The 12381-nt window shown below is 40.8% G+C and overlaps 1 protein-coding gene across 1 annotated transcript in view; it reads right to left on the bottom strand.

Moving 5' to 3' along the window:
• Window positions 1–12381, bottom strand: part of SLC1A7 (solute carrier family 1 member 7) — a 48135-nt gene that overhangs the window by 26070 nt on the left and 9684 nt on the right. Inside the window, exon 3 of the mRNA XM_040072803.1 lies at window positions 6530–6745. Coding sequence (XP_039928737.1) covers window positions 6530–6745 — 216 coding nt within the window. The remainder of the gene's footprint in view (window positions 1–6529; window positions 6746–12381) is intronic.

Genomic DNA, 12381 nt, shown 5'->3' with positions numbered 1-12381 from the left:
TCAGAAATGAGGCCAGCGGCTCTAGCATGGGACTGCCACAGGTACGGCAGATGTTTCCTTGACTCAGAACGCCCCTTCCCTCTGGCACTCTGTGCTCTGCAGCCCCAATCTGGTTTAGCTCTCAGACTTTGATGTTATCAGCACCTAATCCCTGCCACACCAGACAGTCTGGCTGCAGTCTCCAATGCTGTGGAATTAAAGCCACCAGACTGGGGGTTTTGCTACATGTGTGTCCTCATAATATTTATTGGCCTATATTTGCGCTAGGCAGAAAGCAGCTTTGGATGCTCTGCTCTCAAATTTGAGCAAGCGTAGCTGAACCTGCAAGAACATTATTTTAAGGCTGGGAATTTGACAGTATTCTCATATTTCAGTGTTTGAGACCTTACCCTGTCACTATGTACAGCAAGGGTACAGAGCAAAACTGGAGCCTGAATGGCTTGACATGAAAACTGTAAAATTTCCAGGTTTTTCCAAAAATGAACAGCACTGTAGCTCCTGTTTACTATAGGCTGAGGTCAGTGACATTACCTTAATCTCAAGAATTTGTTAACTTTTTATGTCCTTTGCATGAATTCATCATCAGCTGTGTAGACTCCTCACTACTGTTACACATGAGCCACAAGTCCTGTCCTTAGTTATACATCTGATACCTTCCTGCTGGTGTCAGGGGCTCCAGCAGGGTTTCACTGCTGAAAGCAAGGGCAAAATTTAATCCAGAAACACAAAAAAAAACAACCCATACCAGGGGCCATGTGAGAAACCATCTTGCACATCAGTAGTCACCTCCAGTGCCTCATCTCATTTCTCAGTATCAATCATACTATCTCCTGCTAAAAGGACCAAAGAAGGCTTTTGCAAAATTAATGAGGCACTAAAATCCTCATTATTGGGATAAAAAGTACTTAGAGAATGCAAAAATCACTAATCAGGTCTAAGTTACTTTTTCTTGCTTTGGGTGGTTTTTTGTTTTTTTGTTTTTTTCCAAAGATCAGAGCGGAACTCATATTGTGAAATCATTATGTCAAATGTGGACTTTTAATCTGTCCTGGAGGCTGCATGGCATTTCAGTTCCAGTAAGAGATCTGAACTTTCTTACCCTGCTTCCTCTGAAAGCAAAGGTCCTGACAAAGCCTCAGCAGAGCTGTGGCTGTCTGAAAGTGGAAGCACAAGTACATCACAGCTTTAGGCATCTCAAAAAGGCTGAGTTATATCAAAGGTAACATGACAGACCCAAAGTATTTCCACTGTGGTTCCAGCAAGGCAAGTTATTCCATAAAACGTGTATGTTTACTCCAGAAGAGGTCCAGACCCATTGTCAGGAGGATGGACAACAAATTCCCCTGCAAGGCTGAACCTTTCCTAGTGCAGCTTTAATTCCTGGCTCCTGTGCACCTCCCAATCTGTGACTAAAACCTCCTGAGCAGAGAGCAGAATTTGCTTCATATCCCATCTCCTCAGGGTGGTTTTCATCATGGAATTATCTTTATTCCATGTTGGATTCATTTTGTGCCAAACAGAGACCATACATTTAGACACACGAGAGTTCTTTGTAAATATTTAAGGCTGGGGCTCCCGTGGAGATTGAACTCTTAAAAATTAACCAGAAGCAAAGACATAGGTGCAGTGCAGAACATTTCTGGCATAAGATTGGTTTTGTGAGGCAAAAAAAACCCCCAAACCCTGGCAATCTGAAATGAGTAAAAAATGGTACTTTGCCATAGGGGACAGATAAATATTTCTGTCATAGTACACTGTGGCTTTTGGCAAAAGATACATGAATGCACAGCATAGTTATTTAAAAAAGTTCTTTCACAGTTTAAGCCTGGATCATTTAATGCACTCTAAAGTATCTTACTGTGTCGACTTATAACTCAGTCTTCAGCTGTAAACTTCTAAAGGTGTGATTCCTGATCCTGCACAGCCTGGACTTTTTCCACACTACAATAGATCCTGTTTTTTTCTGACCTATTTTCAAGAAGCACAATTTCAATAATATAGAATATAGCCCTTATCTTGAAAAAAGGGAAAGGAAGTGATTTTAAAGAGTGCTCAGGATTCCCATGAAAACACAAATCCTCTACATCGTTTATATCCTCTTCTAACTCCTACTGGTATAAAAATAAAACCTCTCTTGGTTAAGCCAAATTGATTTTCTGAGTACCTGCTATTAAATTGGATGCAATCCTTGAATATTCAGTGGTAAACTGCTCTGATTTCTCCTTCCAGTAAACGTCAGAAATTTATTTGTACAAATTTATTTGTCATGGTTCAAGGTGTGCTTTGATCCTGTCTGCCTTCACTGCATTGTTTTATTTGTGGCTTTTGAGCTGAATAAGTTTACAATGCCACACTGTCTTGATAGACTTGAGAAAAACCAATAATGTGTATGAACCCTGCGTCTGCTGGTGCCCAAATCTGCTGCTAGCCTGATATTAAATAGGAGGGGGAACCCAGTTTGGCTGGGATTTTGCTTGTTTTATTTCATAAGACAAATTTTATTTCCCTTGGTGACAAATGCAGGTGGCATGATTTCAGGTGCAGCAGAGTCTCCCCTTCTAAATCAAAGGTAACAGAAATACTGTGGAAATATTAACTGCTAATGTCAACAGTCTTGCCCTGGCTCACAGAACACGTTTTGCAAATATTTGTCCTCAAATCATAGGCATTTTCTGTTTTCCTAGTCAGGTGATTATGCTGCAAAAGTAAATGTAATATTTTAAATTTAACACTATTCCTGTAAGTATGTTCCATTTTGTCCTTTTGAAAAAAAAACAAAACCAAACCCTCAAAATCTGAATTACTTAAAAAAATTGCATCTTGCCTTTCTTAATTTCATAACTCGTAAAAGGCTACTAAAATGTCACTTATTTTTGGGTACAAGCTATAAAGTTAATTACAATAATTCCCATAGAAAGAAGAAGGCAGAGATGTTTGTTTATTCATTGCTATTGAGATGTCCCAAAGCCACATTCCTACAAGAACCCTCCCAGGTCTTGTATGAGCTGGGAATATTTCTTCTGGCCCCGCAGAATTTTCTGAACAATCCTCAGTGAGCTTCTTTTCCATTTGTTTTGGTTCTCTAGCTGTTGGACAGGAAAATGGTCCTTGCCTACCTCACAGAAGTATTGCACATCATGAAAATAATCCATAAAAACTCATAAAGCATCAGGTGCTTAAAGACAACATGATCCTTAGCCTGAGGATTATATAGAGCTTTAAATGGAAGAAAATATACTTTCATAGGCCTTGCAGGGCTTGCAGCAGAAACCTTGAATAAAATGAGGGGGATTTGTACATCTGTCTCAATGCAGCAATAAAGGGGCAGCTAAAGAGAGAAGCATCTTCAGAAACAGCTTCAGAGTCACAGCTGCCTCCTGAGCTTGTCCTTGGTCCAGACCCAATAGAGAGGGGGAAGTTCTGCAAGGGGAGGTTCCTGCACAGGAGCAGCCTGGTTAAATCTTCCACAGGCAGCAGAACACTCTTGTCCCCAGTCTCCTGGGGCTCCCTCTAGAAAGGAAATCTTTCAAGTACAGCTCTTTAGAGTGGCTAGAAAAAAAAAAGTTTGAACTGCGTATGCAATTTATGTATTTCCTGGCTGATGTGAGGTTTAGGGCAATTTCAGACTTATGCACCACAGTGTCACTGTTATCTCCTCACCAAATCATTGTTGTTTGGGGTTTTTTGTTGTTTGGGGTTTTTTGTTTGGTTGGTTGGGGTTTTTTTTACATAATGGACAAATATACAAAGGAAACGCTATCTACAAAATAATGCAAAATAATAAAAATGTGTTTATTGATTAGTGTTGCAAGTATTTAGGATAACCATGAGGGCCTGCACTAGGTTTTGGTTTCATTTTTTGCTGATTCAGTATATTCTTTCATTTCTAATTAAAAACACTTCTAAAAGCAAAAACCTCACACAAAAATTCAAGGCATTCAATTACTAGCAACATCTTTCCTACCAAGAATTCTAGACTTGACAGTGCCATATATAACATCACAAGAAACAGCAATGTTTTTCATAATTTCAGAGTGGCTTCAAATCTGAAATCGGTGAGGGTGAATACATATACCCCCATGCCAAGATCCATGCTTTTAAAATAAACCCCACAATAATGTCACATATATCATCTCTCCACTTGTACATTTAGCATTCTTCATTTGCAGGATCCCAGATGTTTCCTGTGTAAACTTCTGGGCACATATGCAATTGATAAACGGAGAGGAAATTAATGAATTGAGAAGATAAGCCAATCTGGGCTGAAAAAGATGGTTTCCAGCTGTGAATGGAAGTGATTTATCATTGAGCTAAAGGATCAGCTTTTCTAGCTCAAACCAGCGGATACATCATTACATTTAATCCAGACTTCCACACAGATATTTAAGTCTTGCAACTGACTGCAGCAGAGCCAGAATTTCACCCATGGTGTTTGCCTAGGCTGAAAGCCCATTCCCCACAGTTCTGCTGTTGTTATTTATTTATTTAGTAAGCGTGGTTATTTCTGGAGGAGAGGAATAAAAACCATCCGTTGGTGCTCTCAGGATAGAAGGATTGCAGCTGTGGCTGCTGCTTAGCACAGCAAAAGGAGACTGAGCTTTTTTATTCTCTCATTTGAACCTTTGGTAATGAGGGGAGCTTGTTGACCTTGTCATTGTTGACACCTGCCCAAACCAGTGAAGAATTTAAGGTTTTGCAGACTAGAAGCACATGGCTGCTTGGAAACTTGAATACCTGAAATGTGCACACAAGCTATTATGATTTTCTTGGATAAATGTTTGTAGAAAGTGAAATTCTAGACATTATAGGACATGTTTTTTGAGCTGCAGTGAGGCTCAGTGGAATAAAGTGTTCCCAAACCTCACCACAACACCCCTGGTGTACAGGGAGCAGCCAGGCAGAGGTGAAGAGATGAGATTGTAACTCAGGTCTCAGTCATTATTTTGCAAACACAATAACATAGAAAATTTTGATATTGAAACCCCAGATTACTTTCTATCTAACTCATCTCCATGACAAGCTTACTCTGGCTCTAAAGACAACTGGGCTGGTTTGAGAAAGGGACTGAGAAGCTGTGGTGAGGGAGACCCTTCTCAGACAGAGCTCGAAGGTCCATTTGGATGTATCTTTGCACCGTGTGTCCCACTGTGCCTTTCACTGTCTCAGACCGAGGCCTGAGACACAGCCCAGCTCTCTAAAAATGGTTCCCAAACACTGCCACTCCAAAGACAATCATTAAAGTCACATTTTTCTTAGCTTCTCTTTTACTTCTTATGCTACTCTGTCGTGCTAAGGGATTCAGAGCTCCTGTAACTTGCTCTTGGTGTAGGAATTACAGTCCTTTGTGCAGCAGAAACAGAATAATATGACTTAACCCCGTGTCACAAACAGACATGGGAATTCCTCTGCACGTCCATCCATCATGGCAAAGGCACTGGAGAGATACAGAAGGGTATCTTCCCAATGCAGATGAAGATGGTGGTTTTGTGAAAAGCTACAAAAGAGATTGTTCTCTGCTGCTGCTCCATAGCTAAAATAATTCGGCCCATTCTCACAGACATTGGTAAAATACAGGTGGCCTGGCTAAATGCAACTTGGAGGAGAAAAAAAGGGTCTTTTGTAAGCTTCTCCTCCCAGTTCCTTCTGATTTGAAGTCCAAGTAAGTCTAATTAAAGTACTTCATGTGCTGACATGCTGTCAGGGTCAGGAATTTGGGTTTTTGAAAGACAAACTGTGCACCATTTTTAATTTCAGTAAGTTGAACTCCAAAGAGAATTTTCTGTGATGCAGATACACACTTGGCCTGAAAGCCCTTGACTGATGTAGCATGAGATCAGCAACTTGAGGAACTACCAAACAAAGGCAAAACTTTGTCTTTCTGTGTGAGCAAAATAAATCCAAGGCAGAGAGTATGTTCAGTCAACAAATTAATCCCACTAGCACCTGAAAAATAGGGACAAAAAGGGATTTTAGGCTAGGCCATCAAATTCCAGCAGTGCCCTAATGCTGCTCTAAAAGAACAACTGTGTCTTTTGCCAAACAAATAAGAAAAAGCCCCAAAGCAGAATAAAAAATACACTACTGTGGTCTAATTATGTGCTTTGTCTGCAAATTGGTATGAACAGTTGTAACAGCAACTTTAAGAATTATTTTCTGAAAAATATGTGTTTCACCCCTTTATTTAAGGTTTTACCCATTGTAACTCTCTACTCTTGTTTAAATGAACATTACATTTTAATACTTCCTTGACCCTAATAGTGGATTTGATGGTGAGGTCCACAGGCTGTATGGACTCCTGTGGGGTATAAAAGATTTGCTCCACTGTTGTTGATTGGTGACCATTCATTTCAATTTTACAAGAAACAGCCAGTATAAACATCTGATAACTTGAAAATTATCTTCTGAAACTGACTTTTTTCTCAGTCTCAACAAAATATTTAGATCCAGAACTTAGGCTCAGGCCACAGCTCCTCCTGCAGTTCTGTACAAAATGCTCCCTTCAGAAAGCAGAAGGAATGGATGTCGTTACCGGATTAGGTCCAGCAGTGCGTCTGCAGAGCTCATGATGGGCTTCCCACCCTCCTCAGTGCTCTCCTTCTGTGCTGCTCCTCCAGGGTGGATGATGGAGACCATAATTATTCCCACAACCACAGCCACAAACGTTGTCCACAGATAGTAAGTGATGGTTATGATTCCCAAGCGACTGGAAGTTTTGGCATCCAGGGCTGCGAGCCCGGACATCAAGCTGTGGGAAGAAAACGCAGCACAAATTGAAGCTTTTGCATTACATGAACGCAGCTGAAAGCCTCATTTCTGAATTATTCCGCCCTGCCTGCTTCTCTTACAGCTGATTCTACATTTCAGTGTTTTAATGAGCTTGTCAGTGACACTAAAGCTGCAGTCTCTGTGTGTGAATTGTGAATTGTTTTCCAATTCCCAGGTCAGACCCTGGTTACTGGAAGGAACTTGCAAGCTCAGGCTGCACGTGTGGGGATCCTACTGGATCCTACTGACTCTTCCCTGAAATTGCAGGGACAGTTTTACACAAGTTTTACACGTGTGATAGCTCAGTTCACAGGAGCAGTGGCAATACTTATTAACACTCTGTGTGTCATACTCTACACATAATTTTACAGAATAATAGAATAATTCAGGTTTGAATGGACCTCTGAAGAAAATCTAATCAACCCACTCACCCCTTTCTCTGTGAAGTGGGGACACAATTTTGAAATTAAAAACACTAAGGGGCAATTCTGTCATACAGAAAGAATAACTTTTTTTCTTTGTAAATCAGTTCAAAGCACAATATATTTTTGCTTTACCAGGGGGCACATAGGGAGCAGACTGTAATTCAGTGTGCCTCCAGTCTAAATGGGGACAGTGGATAGGATTTAGAGAAAATATCTCCATGGGAAGTGTGGCTGCCCAGTTGGGAGCACAGCACATGCTGTGATCACCTCAGCCTTTTCATAGAATCAGAGATGAATGGAGCCATACAATCACAGAACATGCTGAGTTGGGAGAGACCCATCAGGATCTTTCCTCTTCTTTCCCAGCACTGCCAGAGCATCACCAGTGTCCATCCTCTTGCTTGTACAGTTTGCCTGTGCCAAGCCATACAATTCTCTACCATGAGAGTTAGCTCCCACTGACCCTTTCGTGGACAGGGCACTCTTTGTCCCCTGAGGGTTCTTTAGGCTGCTCTGACAGACCCTGATGCAGTTTCCAAGTGACCTGAGTCTGGGATTTGATTTTCCACTGACAGCAGTGTTTGGGGCTTTAAACTGAGATTTAACTTTGGATAATTCTCTGTGAACTCTCCAAAGCATACATCTCAGGAAAAGTACAGGTGAAATAAAATACCACATTTACTATTTGGTGTGTCCAGCTTTCTCATCAAAACAGATCTGTTTATCAGGCCTGTTCTCATAAATATTTACTAAGCTGCACCTCCTTGAATGAAACCTCCTTAACCTCACACTGCTGAGAGAGGTTGTCTAGAGCCAGTGCTAAAGTGCAGCTTAACCTTTATAGCAGATTTAATGAAATCAAATGGGTGGATTTAGTGTTCAGGTTCCAGCTATCCACTAGATTAATTAAGAAAATGTATTGCTTTTCTCATTGCCAATCTCTCATCTAGCATGGGTTTTGTTAACACTATAGGAACAAGGGTGTGCTGGAGTTTGAGTGATTCAGAAAATAAGCATCTCAGTAAGTCTCACTCTTGTAACCATTGTTCTTTGCTTTTATTTATCATTGGATTTGATTAAAATCACACCTTTCTGTGTTTGTGTACAAACACAGCACTGCATATTGAAAATACAGCAGTAGGAATGCTGCTTTCTTCCTTGACTTTTCCCTTGGATGGGTTCATGCAGAAGACTAAATATTCTAAACCACTTTTCTTTTTTTTAAATTATAAAATAGTTCAGTTAAATATATTTATCTCAAATTAATGTGACATTTCTCTGTTTAAAAAACCCTCTGTTGTTATTAGTTTTTTAGGACTGAACTCTTCTCTCAGGCTGAGGCTCCACAGGCCACTGAGCCAGTTTGACAGCTCATTGCTGTGCAGAGTAGATACCTATATTGTACTAGAATACAGCACTGTTCCACCCCCACATTCCCAGGGGGGCAAAAAAAAAAATTAAAATTCAGGTTGATTTTTAACCAGTTGGATTTTTTATGGTAACAATTTTCAGGGTTGTTTACAGATACATTTTGCAGGGGGGTGACAGCAGTGGTGGGAAGGGCTGACTGCTGAGCAGCAGAGCTGTAACCTGCAGGCAGAACAATTCCTGGGAGGAGGCACTGCCGAGGAGACAGACAGGTCACTCCCCTTCCCTCCCTGGCTCTGCCCTGGAGCCACTGTCACTGTGGGGCAGCCACACTGTTCTCCTTGTCCTTGATGCCTCCGGGCCGTGTTGGTTCTACAGAACAACAGAGGGATGAACCCTGTCTTGATTGCTCACCTGAGAAGTATTTCCAGAAGTACTTAGAGGCAAAGATCCTCATTAAATATGTCCAGTGATTCAGGTGAGTTTAGGGTTGTTACCTCAGCCTCAAGATGGAAGGATGTTGTTCAGCTGGAACCTAATCTCACCTTGGCTCATAGGTGGCAAATCCTGAGGGGGCTAATAATGAGATTGCTCTGTCTTGGGGATATTCATTAACAAGATCATCATCTGTAATGAGATTATCCTGTCACCAGATAAAGTCATGCTCAGTTCGTGCTGTGATGAGAAAGTCATCAAAAGTAATTAACTATGGAGGTGCAGTGGGGTAACAGTGACGTGACAGAAGCATGAACAGAGGTCTGGGCTCAGACAAAACCCTGTGTTCTCCACGGCCTGCGGGGCTCAGCAAGGGACCACTGGAACCAGTTCTCCAAAGGCTGGGCACTAACAGTGGTCACGTCATTTTAGACAATAGCTCAGACTTGTTTCAGAAGGAAATGCCTGGAACTAGGATCACCCATTCACTATTTTTTGTTTGACTTCTTGTGTTTGATATCAGAAGGAACACGACAAAAGACACAAAGATTAAGAGACATAGTGGTTATCACAGTTACTGTGCAAAGGAAGTAATACACAGTCACATCACAGGAGTTCATTGCTGTTGGTATCTAGAGTTCTAACATTCACACAAGGTAGCCAAAGGATGACAACAAAAAGTACTTTTCTTCCTAGGGGATGGGGCCAGGAGGAATAAGCTTCCAGCTAGTCTAAACTAAGATCACTGTATCGTGCTCAGGTCCTCCCTCTAAGTTTGATTTTCATCAGGCACTCTTGGCCTCATAAAAACTTCCTGAAGAGTTTCCCAAGATTCTTCTCAACCAGAACAAAGCTATTCTCATGGCTTCCGCTGCTAGACTCTCATGAAACACACTGGAATGGAAAACAGTGAACCTTTAATTCTTGTCAAACCTCAGAATCTGGTTGGCCTTGAAAGAACAGGGCAGATATTTGATTCATAGATTGAAATCGTTTCAGATGCTGTGTAGTTAAGTAGCTTCCACACAAATGATTCACGTGTAGCTTCCACAGGGTATTTTAATGAGTGCCAAATGGCCAAAACAGGATGAAGGCAATAAAAACCAATCTGCAGCTTTTCTAAATAATTACTGTACATCTCACTCCTTTAATCAGTCTAGGGGAAGAAAAAAATCCACAAAATTGTAATTTAATGTTCTGAGACCATTTCTTAGCTTGTATAGAAAAAAAACCTGTCAAGCCTAAAGGGAAGGGGAAGACATATTCAATTCTAGGAATTATATGTGACTAATTAAAAAGGTAAAATCCGTTTCTACATTGTTTAAAGTATTTGTAATTGTACAAACCAAAGAATCAAGTACTAAGTTTCATGTCTTGCTTCGAAGGAAATCTATGTAAAACCCCCAACACTAAAATAGAATTTTTGACGTAAAGAAGAAGGGAATTCTTTCCAATATCTTGGAAATCTAATTAGTCCCATGCAAACAAGTAGCTAAACCCTTTTGAGCACCTCTAGGCTTGTTCTAGCTGTCACAGATAAGCATCAGGTATTTTATTTACAAATAAAAATAGAACTTTCTATCTTCTCTGCAATTCTCTAGGTCTTTCTCTTGCTGTCTGATGAAAGCACATTTTTTTGTCCTGTCTCAAGATCAAACCCTATATCCCCAGAAAGAGAAGATACAAGAAGCTGCTGCTAAGACCCCATTCTGCATGTTGATTTTGTCTTCCTCTCCACCAGAAGCCATCTGGATGATGCTTTGAAATAGATGGATTATGGATAAAGTTATCAGAAGGGATTAGTGTGATTAGAAAGACATTAATCCTGTCAAGAAGTAATGGTCAAGTATTAACCACCAACAGTTGTTCCTAGAATGATGTTTGTTTTCATTCATCCCGTTCCCTCCCTCCCATTCTCATTTTGTAATTGCATGCCGTGGAAAAGACCTTCCTGAGCAAGTTGTGCCAGTGAGGCTGGCAAGTGCCTCCAACAGCTACATTAGAGATGATTATATTCCAGCAGAGCATCATGAAAGGGAAGTGCTGGCCTCACTAATGCTGCTTGATCATGCAGGCAGGCTGTCTCTCACCTTTGTGCCAAGGTCAGTGCCTTCAGGTCTCAGCATGATAATAACGTGCATTTCCGTAGCACAAGCATTTAATCATCTCAAATGCTTCACCACTGCAACCTCCTCTAATGCAGGAAGGCTGTATCTCCATTTTATAGACTCGGAAACAGAGACATTTAGGCACTTTTAAATGAAGAAAAACCACTTACAGTGAAAAAGAAAATCTGCCTGAGGTGATCTCTGTATTGCAGTGAACTGTCACACTTTTCCTTATCTGTGCCCAGCTATCTGTGCTTTCACAAGAGCAGCACCATTTTCAGAGTAATGTTTGCAACAGAGAAAATAAAACTTCACAGTAATGAAACAAATAGATAAGAAACTTTCTCTGGCTCTTTTTATCGTTTAATGCTTGATTTGCTCTTAGTCTCTAGTGCAGTTAAAATTATTTCAACAGTGAGAAAGAGGGATCAGGATGACTTTTTCTTTTCAGGATATCCTTTTGCTTTCTTCTAATATGAAAAACACCTCCAGAGCAAGACCCTGCCATGGCTGCAATAGAGAAAGGGCAGTGGTAGTGGTGGGAAGATCCCAGCCCAGCCCTGTCTGCCTGCCCCTGCCCCATGGTCTGCCCTTCCTGACAGAGATGTGTTACAGGAGTTCTGCAGACTGCTGGTGTGCTGCAGCCTTCTGCTGCTCTGAACACAACTAAGAGAAGAACTATCTCAGGCACTGTGGCCAGTGGAATGATCCCCAATGTCTTGTATTATTAAAAATTTCATAGTATTACAGACTGATTTTCAAAGGAGTTAACAAGTCTAGAATCCTCCTGAAGGTCCAAGGCGCTACTAAGGTTCATCTCCTGTGCAAATCCAGTAATAGCAAACAGCTTTTTTAAAGTTTAGATATCTTGAAACAAATGAAATCATATCTAAGCTCACAAAACCCCCAAATGCAGAAAGTGGTAGCTGTACTACAAACAGGACTGCTTCAGCAGTTTCTGTGTGGTTGGATTATCAGCTGTAAACAGCATTTGAAATGTGAATTCACTTTTCAGAGCCCCAGTATGTAGCTATTTTACTAAACACAGTGGAAGCCCGAAGGTGTCAGGCATGATGGAAAAACTGGCTCTTGATCTTCAAGCAACAAAAGCAACAAAACCCTGTCAGAAGATCAATGCACTGTTTGCAGTAATTGTGTTTAATTTTACAGCTAGGCTGCTAGGAAAGAAACCATTCTACATTTCTAATGCATCATAACATGCATAATTTTGAGATTTTGTTTCTTAAATTTCTTTATGAAATAGTAAGAATTTTATTTTT

This window comes from Hirundo rustica, chromosome 9 (assembly GCF_015227805.2).
Source record: "Hirundo rustica isolate bHirRus1 chromosome 9, bHirRus1.pri.v3, whole genome shotgun sequence".
In the NCBI taxonomy this organism is placed as follows: domain Eukaryota; kingdom Metazoa; phylum Chordata; class Aves; order Passeriformes; family Hirundinidae; genus Hirundo; species Hirundo rustica.
The sequence above is the reverse complement of the archived record's forward strand: the minus strand, read 5'-3'. Positions and strand labels throughout refer to the sequence as shown.